The 22,827-nt window shown below is 36.2% G+C and overlaps 1 protein-coding gene across 5 annotated transcripts in view; it reads left to right on the top strand.

The window, feature by feature from the left end:
• The first annotated feature begins 8,502 nt into the window (after positions 1-8,502).
• GPR141 (G protein-coupled receptor 141) overlaps positions 8,503-22,827 on the top strand; it is a 56,393-nt gene continuing 42,068 nt past the window's right edge. For all 5 annotated transcript variants that reach the window (XM_079151182.1, XM_079151186.1, XM_079151183.1 and 2 more), the window contains exon 1: positions 8,503-8,763. Coding sequence is in view for 1 of the 5 variants with exons in the window: in XM_079151181.1 (XP_079007307.1) it covers positions 8,730-8,763 (34 nt within the window). In the remaining 4 variants the exon portion in view is untranslated. The remainder of the gene's footprint in view (positions 8,764-22,827) is intronic.

Below are 22,827 nucleotides of genomic sequence, written 5' to 3' on the forward strand. Positions count from 1 at the left end.
AATCATACGCATTTAAGGGAAGTATTTCTACTCCAAGACCATTGCTCAGATCTCCTACCATTCTAAATAAGTCCATGATGATTCTTTTTTTAAATGACCCCATGAAACTTTATTTGCTGAGAATTACATGAGCCTTGAACCTAGTCTTTGCAGAAAGGAAGTTTAGATTTGAGGTGCATTCATATTGCCCACAAAATTCATTTGTCACCTTAGCAACTGCCCCCAAATCCTTATTCCTTACATGAATATAAATAGAATTTCTCATACTCTGAGGAACCAGGTCAGTGACATCAGTTATTCCAAAAGCAGAAGCATTCTGGGTGTAGACTTCAGACTTGTTTCTTTGGGCCTCATCACCATCTGTTTAAGATCCCCTGTATGTGGAATTTGAAATTCATAGAACACCTTGAAGAGAAAGTTCTGCTTTAGACAAAGGCCACACAAATTGTAAAACAGATAAATTAAGTGTATATATATATATATATTTAAAGAGAGAGAGGTGGAGGGGGTAGTGAGGGGGCACAATGATGCCAAAGAGTCTATATGGTCTACCCAGCTTATGGTACACCCAGCTTACTTGGTGGGCAGGCACTTGAAGACAGATGAACTTCCAAATCTTTGAGTCCTACTGTGACTGAAGAGCTCATGCCTTAATTCATAAGGCTGGAAAATCAGATAAAAAGAGGGATATTGTGAACAATAATGCAGAAGAACAAATTCTTTAGACAGAGGTTACATGGTTTTCAGCCAGGCATTTGGCAAGGTGACGGGTGGCTGTGTTGATCTTATGGAAACAGGCTGTATGGTATTTGCAGAATAGCTCTAGGAAAAGGTCACTAATGAATGGGCTTGTGCCCGATTGGAAGCTTTTGGAGGCTGATGAAAGCCTTGAACCTGGATTCTCTTCTGTTGGATCATTTTTCACATTGAATGAAAGTGTAGTGGTCAGACTTTGGATCCAAAAAGTCCTGAGAAAGTCTGGAGCAAAATAACATTTAGTGAAGATCAATGCAAAAGTCTTTTTTTAGGTCCCAAAACCCAGGATGCTGGAAGATGTACTTCAGGTGGTGTTTAAAGAAAGCTCACATAACAGAACTTCACTTCACAGCTCTGGGCACACTGAAGGCATTTGGTGCAGTTCTGGATGAACCTTAAGAAGAAGGAACTTAAATAAGCAGAAGGACACAAAGTGACTAGAAGATAGAGGAACTGAAAACCAGATCATGTTATTTTTAAAAGATCACAGTTACTGACAAGGATAAAAGACTCAGGCCAGACCAGGCAAATGCTATCAGGAATTACAGACCTGTCTTGCAGAAAAGAGATTAAAATTTTTCTCTGTGACTATAAGGTGGAGTTAAAGATGGGGGTAGATAGTAAAGGGAGACATTTCAGATTATAATAATGAATAACTTAAATGCTGGGCCTGTCAGATGAGGAAATGGAAACTGGATGATTTGGCAGGTATTCTCAGTATCAAGGAGTGTCTTCCAACCCTGAGATGTTGCACTTCACAGATCCCTCCCTTGATTTTTAGATTTTCAGCATGTAATCGTCATTTTTGTATGGGGCCTCAATATTGGAAACCATCCCTTTTAAGTGATTAAGGTGATTTTGGATATCTGCAGCAGAGTTCAACCAGAGTTTATTTTGCATTCTGACATAACAGGTGAGAACTGGAAGCTCACAAATGCCATATGTAAATTTGTTCCAAATGAGCTTTAAATATGGATTTGGAGCTAATTGTTCTGGCACTTATTTCAGTGGAGATGGAGCATCAGCCAAATATATTTCAAAACGAGGAAGAAGATGTGTTAGCCTCCTACCCAGGTAAATGAGCAGTGACATGCAAATAATTTGGAAAAGGAGTACAATCAATCTGAAGTTCCAAGGGACAAAGGAGAATGTTGGCTGGACTATTATTTTAGAAAAAATGAAACTGTGAAAATAATCATTGTTAAATTGCTTATTGCACTGACTTTCCATGTAGATCATTTTAAAAAAATAAACTCTTATTATCGAAATATAATGTATATAGAGAAAAATGCACACATCATAAGGGAGCACATTAAGTAACCACCACTCAGATTAAGAGATGGCACAGAGTTTTCCCATCTTCCAGCCACTGATCCCTACTCCTCCCGTCAGCCTCCCTCCGACCCCCACCTGGGTTCATCACTAGCCTGACTTGCAACATCATAGTTCAATTTTGTCTGCAGCCGAACTTCATATAAATGTCACTGCAAGTGAATTCTTTGGTGTCTGGCTTCTTTTTTCTCAAGGTGGAGTTTATAAATGTTCTTCTGTGTAGCCTCATTTCACTTATTTTCAATGTTCTAGAAAATCCCATACCAACATTTGAGCAATATCAGGGAAGTTTCCAGATATATATATTGCTGTTATGAACCTCCTTGCAACTTTTTTGTTTTTTGTTTATATGTATATATATGTACATTTTCAGATCGGCATATATGTAAGAATGAAATTTCTGGATCATGGTATATTTGTATGTTCAGTCTTAGATGTAAAGCTTTATTGGTAGAACTTTCAACTCCCTCTGGCAGTATTTGAAAATTGTATTTGTCCCAGATCATTGCTAATACTTAGTATTTTGAGTCTTTTAAATTGTAGCTCTCTGTGTATGTTTAGTGAAACTCTACTGTAGTTTTGATCATCTCCAATGAGTAATTCAGATGAACAACATTGCATGTGTTTATTAGAAAATATTTTGCAAATTTCCTGTGCATGTGTTTTGTATGTACTAATTTTATTATATTATCTGTTTCCTATTCATGTATGTTTGACATCGGTCTTTTGTGACTATGAATTTCAAATATGTGCTCACACTCCTTGGCTTGCTCTTTTACTCCTCTTCATGATGTTTTTGACAGGCATTAGGCATTAGATCTTATTTTAAGACAGTTAAACTTACCAGTCTCTTCTTGAATGGTTAGTGAGTTTTTGTATTCTGTGTTGTTATCTTCTAGAAGTCTTACTAACTCACTTTTCATATTTAGGTCAACTATCCATCTGGAACTGATTTTTGCACGTGGTACGGAATAGGTTGTCAAGATTCATTTCTCCCCATTTAAAAATTTTAATTGAACAAGTTTACACACACACACACACACACACATTTTTTAAGTATAACATAGTCATACAAAAGCATTTACAAGAAGTGTAATTCACAAACAGAAAAAATACCATTTTGTTATTTTATTTATTTTATATTATATTTAAAACAAAATGATGAGAAATAATAACAGGAATGAACTAGTTCTAAAAACTGGAAATTGTATAGATTGGAAAAGCCCAAACATCTGTATATTCTCTCAAATTCCTAACAATGAAGCTTATTGAACTGCACTCTCAGAATGTCTATCTGACCTAATACCATTCATTGACCCAGTGCCACTATTTTTTTTTTTTTTTTTGAGTTCAGCAGCATTGACTGTATTCACACTGTTGTATAATAGATTTTTTGCCAGATGTTGTGGTGCACACCTGTCATCCCAGCTACTAGAGAGGCTGTGGCAAGAAGGGTCAATTGAGTCCATGTATTCAGGGCCAGTATGGACAACATAGTGAGACCCTGGCTCAGAAAAGGCAGATCTCTAGAAGTTTTCATCTTGCAAAATTGCAACTCGATACCTATCAAATATTTCCTCTCCCCTCTCCCAGCACTGGCAACCACGATTCTACTTCCTGTTTTGTAATTTTGACTGCTCAAAATAGAAGCATGCTGGGTGTGGTGGCACCCACCTGTAATTTCCACAACTCAGGAGGCTGAGGCAGGAGGATCACAAGTTCAAGGCCAGCCTCAGCCACTTAGAGAGGCCCTCAGCAACTTAGTTATTTTAACTTAGTTACTTTATTTATTTATTATTTTAGCAAAATAAAAAAAGGGCTGAGGATGTAGCTCAGGGTAAAGCATCCATGGGTTAGATCTACAGTACCAAAATAACTCACTAAATAAATATAAGCAGAATCACACAGTCCTTGGTGACAAGCTTCTTTCACTCAGCATAAGGCTCACTCACATTGTAGCATGTGGTAAGACTTCCTTCTGTTTCAAGGTGTCATAATATTCTACTACATGAATACAACACATTTCTTTTTCAGATGTAAATGGTACTTGGGCCCCTTCCATCTCTGGGCTACTGTGAACAATGCTGCAATGAATGGAGGTTTGCAAATGGTTTTCGAGACTCTGCTTTCAGTTCTTTTGGAGGTGTAGCCCAATGTGGGATTGCAGGGCCACAGGGTAATCCCATTTTGGGTCCCTGACAATCTCCAATTGTTTTCCACAGGGACCTCTTTGCTTCATAGTCACACCTGGTGCATGGAGGTGTTGGCTTCCACACATCCTTGCCAACACTTGTTATTTTCTGTTTTTTAATTACCTCGTTTTTGACAGCGAAGTGCCACCATTTTTCTTATGTTCCTTTCCTTTCTCTAATTCCTTTACTTTGATCACTGGGACAAATACATAAGAAAAACAATTTGGAGGATAAAATATTTCTTTTGGATCATGGTTACAGAGGCTTCAGTACATAACCCACTGGTTCCATTGCTTGAAACTGAGGTGAACTAAGGTGAGGCAGAACATCATAGCAGTGGGAGAGTGTGTTGAAGGAGACTGCTCAGCTCCAGAGAGGGAGCGGGCGAGGAGGAGAGGGGGAAGGAGGGGGCCAGAAGATAGATCTCTTCCTTCCAGGACACGCCCCCAGTGACCTATTCCTCCAACTAGGTCCTACCTCCCAGTAGTCCATTCAGTTATCAGTGGTCTAATGTATCAAATGGATCAATCCACTGGTGAGATCAGAGTCCCATGCTGCATTGGAGAACATGCTTTTAACAAGACATTTTAGTGGATATTCTAGATCCAAACCATAAAACCCTCCTTTTCTTTCCCCTTCCCTTCTCTCTCTCTTCTCCCTCTGCATATCCCCTATATAACCATTTAGAGAATTAATTTTTTGTCCTTAAGTCTAATTTATTTGATAAACCCACATGTGCACATGTGTACCCAAACATACACATATACTAAAAAGAACATGCATTTGTACATAACTTTTTTAAAATAAATTTTTCATTATATATAGTTTTCATTCTTTTGTTTCAGTATTTGTGAAAACTAAAATCCAATATAAATATGTACTTTTAACACCTCCTAGAAGATGCAGGGATTTTAGAATACCTGAATTAAATTTACTTCTCTCATGCTTCATGCTATTAGAATCATTGGTCTACCTATATTTGAAATCCTGTCAGGCATTATTGCTATTACTGTCTTACATATTCAGTACTTATTTTGGTTTACCCACACCCCGGTTGCTCTTCAGTTCTTCATGTACTTCTGGCTTCCATCTGGGATGGCACTTGCTCTTTCTGAACTGCTCCTTTTAGCATTTGTCTTAGTTCATGTCTAAGGATATAAATTATCATTGTTTTGACTTGTTTGAAAAGATTTATTATTTTGGTTTCAAGATACTGGATATTTTCACTGGATAAAGTACCTGTAAGTTGGTCGTTACATTTTTTTTTCATGATTTTAAAGATGCCATTCAATTCCCTTCAGTTTTCGTTGCTGTTTGTTAAGAAGTCTGTTTCCACTATTTTAGTCGGCTATTTTGCTGCTGTAACTAAAAGGATCTGACCAGCACAACTGTAGAGAAGAAAGGTTTATTTGAGGGTTCAGAAGGGTTTCAGATGTCCTAGTCCATAGAAGAGAGAGGGAAAGAGAGAGGGAGAGAGAGGGGGGGGGGAGAGAGAGAGAGAGAGAGAGAGAGAGAGAGAGAGAGAGAGAGAGAGAGAGAGAGAGAGAGAGAGAGAGAGAGAGAGACTGAGACTCCACTCTCCAGATACAAAATATATACCCCAAAGCCAGGTCCCAATTCCAGTCTCCTCCAGCCACACCTTACCACCACTTCAATCCCATCAGGGATTAATTCACCGATTGGGTTAAGATACTTACAACCCAATCATTTCTCCTTTGAACCTTCCTGCATTGTCTCACATGTGATTTTCTGGGGGACACCTCACAGCAAAACCATAACACCACTCTTCACTCTTACTCATTTAAAAGTTACTCATTTAAAAGTTTTCTGCCCCTTCAAGTTCATTTGTGATTTTTTTTTCATTTTTGTTTTTTGGCAACTTTGATATGATATAAACAGGTGTAGATGTTCTTTGCTTCTATACTGTTTGAGGTTCATAGTATTTCTTGGGTCTGTGCCACTTTTTAGTGATGGAATTTTTCATTTATTTCCTCTTTACTGCTTCTTCCAGTTTCTCTTCTCTTCTTCTAGAGAAGCAATTATACATACATTAAGCTTTTTCTTGTGTCTTTTATGTCTTTCATATGATTTTATGTAATTTTTGTCCTTTTTATTTCATCTCTGCTCTTCAATATACTATTTTCTATTGATTTGTACTACAATTCTCTCATATTCTTTATCTAATCTTCTATTAGTCCCCAGCAGTTATCTAATTTATTTTATTTTTCAGTTTTAGAATTTCCATTCGATTTTTAAAAAATATATTCCAGCATAAAATTATGTTTTTATCTCCTTTCCTCAAGCTAGTAATTAGTTATTTTATAGTCTAATAATTGTATACCTCCTTGTGCATTTGTTTCTATTTTCTGTTTATTTTCATAGTTTTGGTAATTTGGTCTTATCTTCTGGCATGCCTGCTAATAGCTGCTGAATTTTGAACATTGTGTATAAAAGTTTGAGAGCCAATTAGCTAATTTGTGTAGTTACCACTACACAAATCATGCTCCAGAGAATTTTTGCACAATAGGAAAGGTGGGGCTGTTATGATGGTGAAAATTCTTTGATCTATTCAGTGACCACTTAGTTACCTAACATTTAATTCACTAGAGATTGGGTTTCCATTTTATAATGAAATAGTTTTAGTTCTTACCTTCTTCTAAGGCATAGACCCTTCAGATTACAATAAAAAACTGAAATCATTATAAGGGCACCATTTCCTTGGTTTTCTCTCATTCTGCCCCTTAAACTAGATATTCCTCACTTCTAACCATCTCAGTCATTCCTTTCTGCTCCATTTCCATACCCAGTTGCAAATTAGCTGGACTTTGGGTCAAAAAGCAGGGTTGACAATCAGATTCACCTTTTTGAACTTCCTTTGTCCTGAGGATTTTGTTTCTTCAAGGTCTAACTGCCTGGGGAACTTTCTAAAGTCTTCAAACCAATAGATTTTTTATTTCATTCAATTTCTTTTAGCTGCTCTCAGTAGGAGAGTTTATCTGCAAGAATCTTTTCTACAATTACTGAAATTTGAAGTCCCTCAAGCATGACTTAGTTTTGAAGCATATAAGACTTTCACTCACATAATAGTAAGAGTGCATATCTGCTGAATGAAAAATGTGAAAGTTGCCCAAAAATGAATTGCACAATGTTGGCCAAAAATATTATGTCCCAGCACTGTTAAGGAGTTCAGAAACCATCAGAAATTACCAAAATTATCATTCTAATTGGAGCCCTTAAAGTAGAGAGAACCCAAGGCTAGTGCCAATTTTTTGACTCCGTATTTTCTTTTTAAAAATGTGGAAATGTTCAAATAGAGTTTAAAAATGGGGGTATGTCTAAAATATTGATAATAAATAAATTAGAATGTTTAGCTCACGCATTTCTACATATTATGCAATTTACAATATAATTATAACATAAGTATTAATTTATGTCATTGACATAGAATGGAAGATAAATTAGTGCTGTTTGAGGAACATATTTTTCTTTCAATACTTTCAGTGTATCTTTATGTCTGGGTGTGCAGTTTTTTTTTTTTCTTTTTGGAGATAATGTCAAATATAAAAAGTGAGGCTATGGAGGCTGGGATTATATGTAGTTCAGTGGTAGAGTACCACATGTAAATAAATAAAGGTCCACTGACAAAAAAATTTTTAAAAAATAGTGAGGCTGTGGACAAATGCACGCCCCTCCCCTGACACTCTAATGTACACTGGTTTTAAATGTTCCCTCTCTTAATTATAATTAAATGAAATGATTACAGTGTCATATCTTAGGGCTATGTATTAACAAAATTGGTACAGGAGATAACCACCAAAGTTATAAAAGGAGAAGCCATAGGGCACCCTTGGGATACAGAATGATTCTGTAAATTTCATATATGTATATTTCATATATGTATATATGTATTTCTGTGTGTATCTATCCTATCTATATAGAATGATCTATACACAGATAGATATCAAGGTACATAGATACCCACAAATATATGTAGTATATGTATAAACATATCATATATGTGCATATATATATGTATACATATTCTTTTACCCTAAACACAATACTCAGTTATCTCCTACTTTTGTGTTTGCTTATATTACTATTTTCTTTTCCCTTCATTCTCTATGAAGCTTAGCTCAATTGAAATAACTGACTCAAAATCGAAAACACCCCAACCCTTAATAAATATTTCTGGACAGTCAGTCTTCCTGTCATTTTGCAACTTGGACCATTCATCTTTAAGAGCGCGGTTTTTCAATATGAGTGTGCTTGAAATGGTTTTGAGGTTTTGCTGTCTGTTGACATCCTGAGGAACTTGGAACACTTCAGCTTCCTTTTGTCGGGTGAGCTGTCCAGGGCCTTGGTGAATGCAGCAGAGCGTGGGAGCATTGCAGTGGCCCTGCTGTTAGCAAAGAATTCCTATTTGGAAGTCAGACAAGTAGCCCATCTATGCACCCCACCCTGAGAAAGCTGGCTTTTCCAGGTAAGTGCAGGAGACTTGGGATAGGGATCCGTAGCACGTGAGCCATGGATCTGATTTAATTCAGAATCTTCAGAAGTACCTGCTGTAAAAAGCAAGCTTATTTACTGTGACCATGACTCCATTAAAAAAGAATTTTCTGTTCTTCCAGTCTGGTTTAAATTAGGACAAAAATGATTTCAGAATTTGTCAAAAAAAAAAAAAAAATTTTTGGCTAAAAAACATCACAGAAGACCTGGTATTCATACAATTATTCAGATGTTTTCAGATGTTTATCTTTTAAATGGTGTGTTCATTTTTGTTTTCATTATCAAAATGTTTTAATTCTATTACTGACAGTATTGTCCCATGTAGTCTGAAGCCATTCTGAGTACCTGAATCAATAGAAAGAAATAATTAATAGCAATCAGGTCTTTAGGAAATTCTAAAGAAGTATTTTTAAAACAGCTTGTGAATAGTTATTATAATCCTTCTCATTTGATTCTTGTTATTACATGACAGAAAGAATCTGAAAAATAACTTTAAAAATCACATAAATAAAAATTAAGAACAATATCCTTTCAAATAATTTTACTTTAAGTAAAACTCCTTCCATGACATTATTTCCTATTTATAGAAAGTAGTGTGTTTCAAATATGTGGAATGAAATAAAGTTTTAAAAATGAAGTCAGCAACATACAACCTGAACTTAAAGAGTTTAGTCTTGCTTCTTTGTAATATGATTTTTGATGAGTAACTAAATTCACTGGACTTCAGCTTCCTACACAACTGCATAATTGTTTACCTGAGAAATTATTTATTAAACACTCCAGTTTTACTACTCCTTGTTTTTCTTTTTCAGTGGGTTTAAATCAATCAATCCATTAATCATCAAATATTTTAGTTAACCAATGGGAGTAATGAGACCAGTGAAGGAGGAATCAGGCAGTATGAATTCTAGTAATGTTTTCTAGTAATTTCTAGTAATTTGGGAAATATTTAACCATTCTAGGTCAAAAATTTGGCAAACTTTTTCAATAAAGGGCCAGATAGTACTTTAGGCTTTAGAGGCCAAGAGATAAAATTGAGGATAATGATATATAAGTATTTGCATAGCAATTTAAAATGCTATCATTAAAAACATGAAAACTGTTCTTAGTTCTCTGACTGTATAAAAATGGTACAGTGAGCCAGATATGGTATATGGGCCATTATTTTCCAACCATGTTTTCAGAAATGATTTCCAACAATTATAAGAAAAAGACAGGCTAGATCTGATATGCTCAGCTTGAGTTCATGAGATGCCAAGGAAGTTCATGGATGTCAAGGAGATTCACCAGTCCCCTCAGGCTGCATACAAAAGTGTGAACATATGTAAATATGTGTTTTTTTTTAAATGGGGAAAAATTACAGATTTCACCATATTTTCAAAATAGCAAGAAATCTAATTTAGATAAAGGGTCACAGGGACAGCTGATTCTAAATATTATTCTAAATAATTTTTCAAATCTAAAATTCAATGAACTTGTGAAATGTTTATTGGTATCTACTGTGTATAAGCTATTATGCAAGCACTATAAGGATTGTAGCATGTTATAACTAATGTGTCAGAAATATGTTAAAGAGGATTAGAATGTGTGCAAACAGGTGATTTCCTTCAAAAAATCTTGAGAAAAATTGCACCATTGGGCAAATATTTGTGAAATATTATTTTGCAAAATATCTTCAAAGGTAGTTCATAAAGTAGACCAAATTTCTTGCCACATTTTCTTATCTCCCCTCTTATTTTGGATGCCATTGGTATTATCTGTGATGATCATAATAATCAAATTTAATATAAACAGTCTTTTTTTCATAAAAATATGATTTGCTTAGGGGCAGGGACTACGCCTTTCCTACCTTTGTATTCTCAAATAGTATTTGGTGCACAGTAAACTCCAAACATCCTTGAAATAGACGTGTGAACGAATGAATGAAAAGACACCATCATGGAGATTCTGTGCCATGATTACTGAAGGCCTGGAACCCTTAAGTGTTCTCTAAAAATAATAGTTGCTAAGTCCAAAGATTGCTTCTCTTTTCAAGGTTGGATGTAACTATGATTTCAAAATACTTGGTTGACTAAAGATTGCAGTTCCTGGGGATTAAGTTGCTTTTATTTTTTTATTTTTTTGAAGAGAGTGACATCTGTTGAATTTAACTCACATAAGAAAAAGAAATCTTTCCTACAAGTCAAATGTAACCTACTTTCTGGGATGGACTGACTGGAGACTGAAGTTTTGTTATTTGCTCTCAGTCCCTCAGCATCTGAGCACTTCCCACCTTGAGCTCTGGTAGAAAGTAATGCCAGCTGAAAATAATAATAATAATAATTATTATTATTATTATTATCATTGACAATCCAAGGTCAGACCAAATAGAATTGAGGGTGCCACTATGGTCCCTGATACAGAAGTTCAGACTGCGCTCTGTTATCTGCTCCTTTAACAATGCCAAAGTCATAGTGCTGTTGGTCAGGGATGTCCTTCAGTTTCGTGGGGCAGGGAAAGAATTTGTGATGGGTGTCCCTCTTCTCTCTAGGAATAATCCCATTAAAAAATAAAAAGGAACTCAATCTATAGTAGTTAGTTTGTGGTTCATTTACTTCTCAGGGACAATTTAAATGTTACAATTTAAAATCTTTAGGAAATGTTAATGAAAAGCAGGCACAGCTTTGTGTATATCTGGTATAATGCCTGTCACTTCCTTGCACAAAAGAGTCCTTATCACTTCCTCACCCTTTCACTCCCTCACCAGTTCAGAAGCTGTGGGGAAGAAAAAAAAACAATGTACTGCTTACTGTGGGGTGGAATTGTCCTGTGAGTCCATGCAGAATCACTGTGATCAATAACACCCTTTGTTCCACCTGTTTAGCAATTGTACTGAGGACATATTCATGGGTCTTATTAGGGAATGAGACAGTCTCAGATAGAGACAAAAACCCCAAAATCTTCATTGATGAGATCTCAAATGAATAACACAAATGTATCTCATGGTCCAGGGTCTCACTTAGTTGATGTCACGAAACTAAGTCCACTACTAAAGGATTTCAGAAACTTCCTGGGCAGTGCTTGTGGGTTCTCCAGATCCAAAATGGGTAGCAAGTGTTCATTGCTGACTGCTTCCCCGACTATTATCTCCTTCCAGATGACCTCTGCCCATCTACCAAGTCTTTCCTCCAAATGGTTACAAAGCCCTTGTGTTTCTTCACAAACACAACTAATTAAATCTGTGACATGATTTTTTTCAAACTCTTCTTAGAGGAACATAGAGTGTATGTTTTAGGTTTCACGAACCACACAATGTCTGCTGCAACTAGTTAGCTCCACAGTCATAGTGCAGAAATCAAAAACAACTATCCACAGTAAATACATAAATTAATAGGCATGGCTGTGATCAGACTGAAACTTTACTTACAAAAACAACTCTGGGCTGCCGTTTCCAGGCCTCTGAACCATATTGAATATTGATGACTGCGGTAAAAATTTACAATGTAGTAGAGGGAAATAAAACACAGAGTTAGAGAATGCCTTCCAGAGATATCAGCACTTCATTTCCCTGGAGTCTCCCCACCTCTCACTTTAACTTTAGGCTGGGGCCAGGCGCCTGGGACCTACTCACCATTCCTGTTCAGAAGTCCTCTCTCCTCCTTGCCTTCATGCCCGTACTCAGACCTGAGACTCCCCAGTTGGAGGATGCAATGAAACAAACAAACAAACAAACAAAAGCTCATATCATAATCATCTCTAACCCATTAAACAAAAATGTGGCTTCTCTGGGTCTGAAGTCCCTCCAGTGTATTAGAAGTGGCACTCAATTCCATTTGCACTTCTAAAAGTCTCACCCAAATCATCCTTTCTTTGCTAGAGAGGATCTGCCCTGAAGAAAGTTCTTTCTCTGTAAGTTTCTATTATTGCTGTGGGAAAGTGCACGAAGTTTACCATTTTAAACATTTTGGATACAGTCCAGGAGCTTGAGGACATTCACTTTGTTATGCAACACAACCATCATCCATTTCCAGAACTTTTTTAGCATCCCCAAATGAAAATGCATGTGTTGAGCTATCACTCTCCTTCCCAAGCTCCTGGTTATCTCTTTTTTACTTTCAGTTTCTACGAACTTGACTATTTTAGGTCCTTTGTGTAAATGAGTTCGTGGAATAAATTGCTGGTTTGTGTGAAGACAAATTTCTTGCTTCTATTCTTGGAGTCACATGAAAAAATAAATTACCCATACATCTGGGCTTCCAGCCACCTCTGGTTTGGAAGAATTGGGAACTAGTCTGAGAACATCCCTCCATGTACCTTTCATGCATTATCTACTACTGTTCTCCGACCTGCTGCCCCTGAAAACACGCTGCATGTTCTTTCTGTCCTTTAGAATGTCGTGATCGATGCTTAGAATGCAGCTACCTTGTTTTCCTCTGTGGAGCTCTTAGTCATCAGCCCAGCACCAAAACCACTGATATGAGCAGATGGACTTGCTGACATCTCTCTGTGTCATTCAGTACAATGACACTCACATGATGCATCTATACTGCCTTGCACAAAAGATAACCGTAGTGCTGATCTTATTATCTTATTGTAATCTTGCAGAGGAGGGGTACTATCTGCAGAGGTACAGCCTTTATCCTACGCAGTGACTTCATGAAGACATTTAGATGTGAGATGCAAAGTAGAAAAAAAAAATGGTCACATTCCCTTTACTCTCCTGTCTTTCTGTTTCCTCCCTCCCCATATCTATAATCCATGTATGTATAATGTATCAAAAAAGATCTCTACTAAGAGAAATTGTTGAACTGGTAATTTCAGATCTCTTCCCAAGAAGCAAATTGTACAAAAACATATTTATTTTCTTCTAGTTGAGTTGTCAGGAAAAAGAATGTTTAACAGTAAAATAAGGATCATTATATCTATTTTGCTCTTTAAGATGAATACACACACACACACACACACACGGGGTGGGAAGAGAGTGATTCAAAAATTCATAATCCATGTGTCCTAGGAGACTGTAATCTTATTGGAAGGACAGGATTTATGCCTGTAAAACAAATGCATTGGTCATGTGTCATCATGAAAATCATATATTGTCAAGTGTTTTATGGTTTATAAAGAGCAAGTGGGTATAGTAATTCTTGTTAAACTTTGTTCCCCAGAAAATTTAAATAAGAGAATTTTCAAGTGTAGTGCTAAATTTTCTTCATTGGAAAAGATCTGAAACAGACCAATTCGTATCTTTGCCCTTGGCAAAGACATTTACAGAAAAGCAAAGTGGTTAGATTATCTTTGCCAGACTGATATTTGTTAGCATAAATATGGTTAGCATAAATACGAAGAATACAGAGTAAATACCATTAGTCAAAGACTGAGTGGGTAGCTAGTTTGTAGCTAGTTTTCTAGAATGGATCTTAATACCATTAAGGTTTATGGGAAAGAAATGTGAAGCCTCTTATCAAGAATGCAGATCACTTTCGACAAGAAAGTGGTGCTGAGTTGACTTACACAGAATAGCTCTGATCCAGACCAGCTTTGAGACCATTCTTCCTTTACATTGCAAATGAGGAGATAAAGACTCAAGGTCACCTGTCTAGTCTTGCAGATCAGGAGAATGAATTTTGACTCCAAGTCTTGAATTTCCCCCAGCCGCCCCACACTCAGGCATGAGTAGCCCAATGTTGGCCTGAGTTCTATTGTAGTTCTGGGAGTGGGAGGTCTGATGGAGTAGCCAGAAGATTATGACTGAGTCTGGAAGTATGAATGAACTCTGGGTAAACAACAAGGAATCAGACAGTCGGATGTGTTCTGGCAGTTTTTCTCAAGATACATTTGTATCAAAATCACCTGAACTTCTTGTTATCAGCACCCATTTCATAGTCTTTCCAGGGATCACCACCCACAGGTCTGAAATGAGCCTCTGGGCATCAGTGGTTTGACTGTCTCCTTGGGGAGTTACCAAGGCTAGTTGTTAGGTGGATGGTTCTCTCTCATCCCATTTTCAACTCTGCATAGTAAGTGCTATTACCAAAGATGTAATTAACAGCTGTTCTGAAGGTTTATGTTTAGGAGAAGGAGGATCAGACAAATTTCTAAGATGTTCAGAGAAACAATCTTCACATCCTGGTCCTAGTGCCCAAGAGTGTGCAGTATACACAAAAGATACAGATTTCACAGGAGACAAGGCCAGTGACTACACTCTGCATTGTCTATCCTTTCTTAATTAAAACAAAACAACAACGAAAGCCAGTGGTGACTCTCTTTGCTCTTGTAAACTTCAAAGAAACAAAAACATCTGCCACATCCCAGATAATGTGGCTTTGCCATTTTCATGGAGCCTCAGTTTCCTGTGTAAATACAAGGGACACCATGACATACAACTTGTGAGACTTGTGATAACCAAAAGGAATAATGTATGAAACATGCCTAGAATTTGGTATTATGAATCATTATATCCCTTCTCTCCTACCACCATTGCACATGTAGTTGTTTTGACAATTGCAAATATAATCAAACTGAAACAATCCTCACTCTTCTGTCCATCAACAATTTTCAGGTAAAGACCACAGGGACACCAGTAACTGAACAGGTAGGGTTTATTATTCATTGCAAGAAGGGAGAACATGCACTATGGGGAACCATGGCGGCAAGGGTTGGGAGGTCTTAGCAGGATAGAAACAATCTACTCTAGAATTGGGTTTTCAGCTGGGTGAGTAAGGAAAATAAGAGTTCACTCTGTATTGGATGCTGTCAGAATGCAGAGACATTTTTATGACTGGGTAAAGAAATAGCAATCACTGATTTTGACCAAGAAAGGGGATATTTGGTATTTTATGGACGTCTCAGCAATGGTATTTTTGTCTATGCTTAAGACAAAAGTATAAAATGGCCTTGTTTGATCTCATTTTATAATGGACTCAGACTGATCTTAACCTGAGCTTTCCATGCATCTGGATTGGAACAGAGTGTGGGGGAAAAGCAGCTATTTACTTAAAATTTTAGAGGCAAAGAAAGTAGAGAGATTAAATATTTATTGAACCCTTACTGCATCCATCAAGCTAAACTTTGATCCTCCCAACAGTCTCACAAGTATATAATCTACCTAAGGTGGGATTTGAAGCCAGATCTAGCTGACTTTAGTAACAAAATTTTCCGTCTTGCATGCCACTGCCTTATGGAGCTGTACTTTAGCACCATTTGAGCACATGAATGAATTTCTGCCTTTCACTAGCGATAGGTTGCCTTTGACTTTACTTCACAACCAGAAAAATTAGTTAGATCTGGGGTCAAGGACTCAGAATTGTATTTTGTGAAGAGTCACAACTACTCAACTGTCAGTGTAGCAAGAAAGCAGTCAGAGATCGTATGTAAACGAAAGGGTATGGTTGTGTTCCAACAAAACCTTATTTATAAAATCAGGTGGCAGATGGAATGTGGCCTTGGGCTGTGGTTTGCAAACTCTTGATCTAAATTTTAAGTAACCAGAAATTCCAAATCAAAAAGGATGTTTTTAGAAATGTATTTTACATATTTAAGAGATGCTTTGAATAATTAAATATGTGTAAATTATGAATATGAATAATAAATGTGAATAAATATGAATCTTACAGGCTTTTATTTATTCAAGGGTCAATTTATTTATTTTAGATAAACCTCAGGTTTCTAAGGCAGCAGAAAATCAGGATGATGCCTCATGCCATTTGCTTCTCTGGCTCTAACCAGTGGTCAGGGGAGCTGAAATGCCCATCTAATGGTTATCCTTTTTCTGTACCACACACTACTCTAGACCCCTTCTTTCATTATTCCTTAAAGGACAAATCTTATTAGTGAAACCCAGGCTCTTAGAGGTTGAGCAACTTGCTCTCAGTTTTTCAGATATTGTGAGTTCGGCCCCACATCGTTTCCACTACTCCCTAGGTCTCCTCAGTTTTAATAAATGATAGAACTGTGGATGGTCTAAGGGCATAAGATTCTTGGGTTGCCTTCTGAACCATCAAAGTAAGATTATGTGCTCAGAATAAGTTTAATACAGAGCATATTTTGTTACATCTTAACTTTTTGATAAATTAGGATGAGAGGGTACTGTTGAGGTTGAAATTCAGTTCTGTAGTTCTGGAGGCACATCATCTGTCGGCGCTTTACAGATTCCACGTTCACCAAGCAAAACATAATGACCCAACTGAACGCAGAGAGTATCTACCACCACCAGGACAGACTATCTCTCCTTCGACCTGAGGGTGAAGAGAGCATGTGAGGTATGTCAGGGGAGAGGTTCACTAAACCTCTCTGATCACGTGCTCTGCCATTTCTCTCAGTCAAGAGGAATTTTCAGTTAGAATCTCCCCATTATTCAGATGTGGAAAACCGGTACAAGTGTGTATGAAACAAATACACTGGAATGTGTGTATTTTTAGGATTTGGTGTTGAATGTTTCCCAATGATATTTTCATGCAAATTAAACAACATGATGCAGAAATTAAACAAATTAAATGCAAATGAAACATATTCGATGCAGAAGCTACTCTAACAATCTTACATTATCTACAGAAGAAGAGTTTTGAAGCCAGATCTTCAAATCTTTGATATTGACATTAAGATAGAATTCTCTTATATGGAATTCAACTCATCTTTCTCTTTTATCTTTAAGCTTAGTTTAAGACTCTCCCACCCCAGCAAATCTCTGACTAACCTCAACCTGGATTGCTTTGCACTTCCAGTTCAGCCAGGATTTGTGTCCTTGGTTTATGCTGCAAAGCAAATAAAGACCCCATGGTACATGGAACTGTCATTATGGTGGGACATTGTTATAGTGAATATATTCCTAGGAGTCTTGTTTGCAAACTTAGGGGCAGTAAATCTGATTCATGCTGGTTTTAGAAAAGAAAAACAAGTTTTCCAATGCTACAAATGGAATATGGAAGAAAGAATGTCTGAATATATTCCTATGTATCTTTCCTCCTCTCACATTTTAATGTATATAAATCTATGATGTAATAGTAATATCAAATAATAATAAAAATAATTAAACAATGATTGGAAAATGGTTGTATATACATAAATTTCATACATAAATGCATATACATGTATATACATGTATATGTGTGTATTTATTTCTATTTGAGTGTTTTGTTGAGAGACGAATGGAGGAGGAACTTGCTTTTGACCCAAGGGGAGAACTTTGAGAAACATCATTGTATCTCGGCTCAGCTATGTCCTCCCTTTTATTTCACCTCCTACTCAGAGTTGCCAGATTTAGAAAATAAAACAAAAGGACTTCCAGTGAAATTTGAATTTCAGATAAATGTTAAATAATTTTAAAAATGAGTATGTTCCAAACATTGCATGGGATATTTACACAAAAATAATTATTTATTGCTTCTCTATATTTCAAATTTCACTGAATATTCTGAATTTTACCTGTCAAACCTATAAACAGATCTTTGAGGCTCTGAGTTTTTATGTTGCAAATTTTCTGGTTTGACAAAATTGCACTCAATCTCCTGCTCAGTCACATATGAAGCTTCTGACTACCAGTATAGCCTGGAGGTAGTCATTCATATCTTAGTGTCATCAGGAGGATTAAAAGGAGAGAATGTAAATAAATCCCATAGATTATAGGTCCAGGAATAGGCAAATGCTAAGGAAACATTGATCAAATGTTTATATATATATATGTATATATATATCTATATATATATATAGATATATATATAATTTTTTTTTTTCCTGCAGTGTCTTCCAATTCTTTCTTGACCTTCTCAGGAAGAACTAGTTGCCATTCCCGTTTCCCTGACAACAGATTGTACCTATTTCTATATCTGCTGTTGTCATACATGGTTTTAAGACTTGTTCTGTAATAATGACAATGTAGACACATCAGCTACTTTATTTATTTATTTCATTAGTACTTGCCAAGCATTGCTTCATATATGTGTATGTATGTATGTATACATATATATATATATTTTTTTCCTTTTAAGTTTTCTAGGTCTTTTTATGTAAGATACTTCTAAATTGTGGACTTCTAATTGAGTTTTAGACATAAAAGTCTGATAATATTTTTTAAAAACTGTAGAATTTTGTCTATAAATTGTGTATTAATAAATGTGCCTTTATTTCTAACGTTTAATTCTTGGTTATTTTATACATTTTTGTATGTTTCATTTTCCTTCCCTTCCTTCTTTCCTCCTCACTCTTTCCTTCTCTTTCTTCTTTCTAACCTTCATTTTCTTTGCTTTTGAATTAACGTATTCTAGTTTTCTTCATTGTGTGTTTTACATATTTGTATAATTATAAAAGGTATGTATTTTATTTTTATTCTTTTAGTGCTACCAAATGAGTACAAATTATTATATAAATTTAAAGGAAACTGAAGTTAAACACTCTTAGTTTCTTCCCCAATAATACACAGAACTTAGAAAATGCTGACATGAAAGCCTGTACCAAGTTATTATGTAACACTACAGCCCGATATTTTAGTATTGTCTTATATTTTAATTCTATGAGGTAGATGTTACTGTTTATTTAGATTTACCCATATATTTGTAGTTTATTTAACTTATATCTTTTTTAACTTAAATTTTCCTTTGTATATAACTTCCCTTCTTTCTTAAATGCAACCTCTACATGTTCCTTTAATAAGGGCAGAATGGTATTATTATCCTTCCATTTTTTAATTTGCATAAAAGGTGTTGATTTTGCCCATGTTCTTGGGGGACCATCCTATGGGGTACACACTGTAGGTGGATGGTATTTTCCTTGCTTTAAAGATACTATCCCACTGTCTCCTGGCCTCCATGCACCTTTCGAGAAGCCACCTCTCTGTAAAGGATTTCTTTTTAGTGATCTGTTTTCTATAATGGACTGCCTTTACGATTAGCATCTCTTCTTTAGGAGTCTGCAGCTTCACCATGCTGAGTCTGGGTATGATTTCTTTTTATTCATTCTTCTTATGCATTTTTGACCTTACTGAATCTGATGATTGATGCTTTTTCATCAATTCTGGAAAATTTTCAGCCATCATTTCTCAAAAAGAAATTGTCTTTATTTTGCTCTAAGATTTACTCTGGGGCAAATTTAACCTCTATGCAACTCTCCTTTTGTGATATCCATTTTCTCGACAGGAACGTAACACACTCGTTAAAAGACAAAACTGAAGCCAACTCTCTGGGCTGAAATTACAGTTTCATCTCTTAGTAAGTGTATGAATTTGGGCAAGTTACTTAACCTTACTGGGCCTCAGCATCCTCCTTTCTAAAATGGGATGGAACAGGTTTCCTTCACAGTAGTACTGTAAGGGTTGAGACAGAAAATGCGGCATGTGTCAAGTGCCGAGAATCTCGTACAGTGTTTTTGCCTTACTTTCTTTCTGTGCTGTGTTTTGAGCAACTTTTCATCTTTATTGTACAGTTCACTAATTTTTGCTTTATTACTCTAGTATGTACTTAGAAATTCTAGTTCTATTTGCCTATTTTTCATTTTCAGAAGTACAAATTTCTGAAAGTAATTTTTGGTTATTTTTTAAATGCCTGATCACTTAAATATAATTTACTTTAAATTTATTCTTTAATATATACATAAATGCGTGTGTGTGCCAGGTACTTCTGCCAGGTATCTGGAAACCCTGGACCATGTCAAAATGAATTTTCAACATGAAGTTTTGGGGTCCTACTCATAGTATAGATTCCTTTCTCCAAATGATGATGGTGCTTTTGTTTGTAGTTATTGTTTGGGGAGAATTCATTTCTCTTCCACCCAAACCTAAATTTGAGACAAGCAGGTATACTTTGTCTTACTCTGGGGTAGGATTTTCTTCAGGTGTTTTTCTTTCTTTATGTCATGGCTTTGTGTGGTTGAGTGTAATCTGATTTATACCTCATATGGAACCCTGGCTCTGTCTGCTGTGCCCTGTGTACACTGGCCTAACAACATGAAAGCTCAAGGTCCCCAAGATCACTGAGTTAATACAGAGTATCACTGCCTTCAGTATTCATTTACCAGCTTGCCTTTCTGGATTTATGCTTTAGGAAATTATTTTTCCCCACTAAGTTTTTTTTTTCAATCTATTTTTAACTCATCCATGAAATTAAAAAAAAAATGTTTATGGATTAGGAATATAGCTCGGTGGCTTAGCATGCTCAAGGCCCTGGGTTCAATCCCAAATACCTCACAAGTTTAAAATTATATTTGGCGCTTTAAGTTACTTTCTCCTGTGAGCTAATGTCTACTCTTACAATTCTGCAAATTCCATAGCTGAATTTTCATTTTGTTCTTAGTGACAGACAAACCCAATACTTGGTAGGAATAGTTACTTTGATGATATTTGCTACATAAATGAATAAATATATGTATAGTTGACTATAACTTGGATATTATTTAGATACTACTCTAAAAGACTGAGGAATGGGACAATCTGTCAAAGCACTGAACAGAATCAGGACCTCGCTCTACAACTTTAGGAATGTTTATTGATTTCAGATAGGTAGTCCACAAATTTGGAATAGAAGAAATCCCCCAAATTTGCCTGAATTTTGAAAGGTTTGCCCTTTTCAAAGGGCATTTTACATGGAAAAGGGTACAGTTAGTCATTCAAATCTGTAGGTTCCACATCCTTTGATTAAATTAGCTGTAGGTTGAAAAGTTCAGGGAAAACTATAAGGGCAAAACCTTTGTACTGAATGGGGTACAGACTTTTTTCTTGTTATTATTTTAAAATACAATATAAAACTATTTACATAGCATTTACATTGTTTTAGGTATTATAAGTTATCTAGAAATGATTGTATTTGGGAGTATGTGCATAGGTTATATGCAAATACTGTTGTATTTTATATATGAGCTCAATAGTCACAGATTTTGATATCCTCAGGAGATCCTGGATCCAGTTCCCTGTGGATAACAATGGAGGACCATATTCTGCATTTATTTTGATCACCAAACTTACATCACTGATAAATTAAACTGCAGCATTAATACACCTAGGAAATGTACTATATCCAATTATAATACTATTTATATGACCTCAGTAGAGAAAGGAAACTCTTGGAAGTGCGACATAGAAGGTGAATTCTGGTTTGTGTTGGTCATCTTAGGGAAGGTATATCCCTGAATCTAGGGTTCTTACATTAGAAATTGCTTGTTCTGACCTTTCCTCAATGTGTTAGGAAAACATATTGAGGAAAAGAAATAAAGAGAATTTTCTGATTCATAAACCTGTTTTATGAGATGAGGGTTTTACAGAAGGAGATCAAAGTCTGGGACTGAAAATTAGAATTTGAGATTGAGAGAAGATGGTTTTCATCCTTGGATGTCCATTGAAAGTAATTGGAGTGCTTTTAAAAACTATGGATAATGAGGCCACATTCTCACAGGTGAGAACACTACATAGGAATTAAAAAGTTTCCTAGGCAATTCTACAATGGAACCAGCATTAATACATCATCCAGGGGGTCCTGAGAAAACAGAATCTACTCCAGGTATTTCACACAGGAAGGACTCTAACATTGAGAGTCAGCAACTGCAGTAGTATTGGGAGGACAAGGAGAGGGAAGATTAGGGAAAGCTGCCCCCCTGTCCTGGAAGTATAGGAATCTAGGAAACCACCACTGAAGACTGTAGCTGCTTATGCTTCAACCAGATGGTTTGAAGGAAACCTGAAACCCACCAGCAGAACTGCAAGGCCTCTTTCTCCCAAATCCCAGAGCCTGCATGCTATTAACACAGGAAAAATAACGACTTCAGTTCCTTCCTCAGATTGTCATTGTGTCACCTCTTATTATTGGTGGCATCAACAGTAAGTTCTGTGGCTAGGAATTCTAGGGGATGCATAGAAGGGGGAAAATGGTGTGAATCTGTCTACAAATTGAGGACCACAGCTTTGGGATAGGTGAACTTTCAAAATTCAGAGTATCATGGACTTGGACCTATCAGTAATCTCAAAATATTGAAATGTTTGTAAAAGCATTTATCCAGATTCAAGAAGCCTTCAGGTTAAACTTCCAGCGAAAGAATGTTGTTTAACTTTCTAGATTTCTGTAAGTACCAGAAAGAAGTGGGA

Source organism: Sciurus vulgaris, assembly GCF_902686455.1.
Source record: "Sciurus vulgaris genome assembly, chromosome: 8".
NCBI lineage: Eukaryota > Metazoa > Chordata > Mammalia > Rodentia > Sciuridae > Sciurus > Sciurus vulgaris.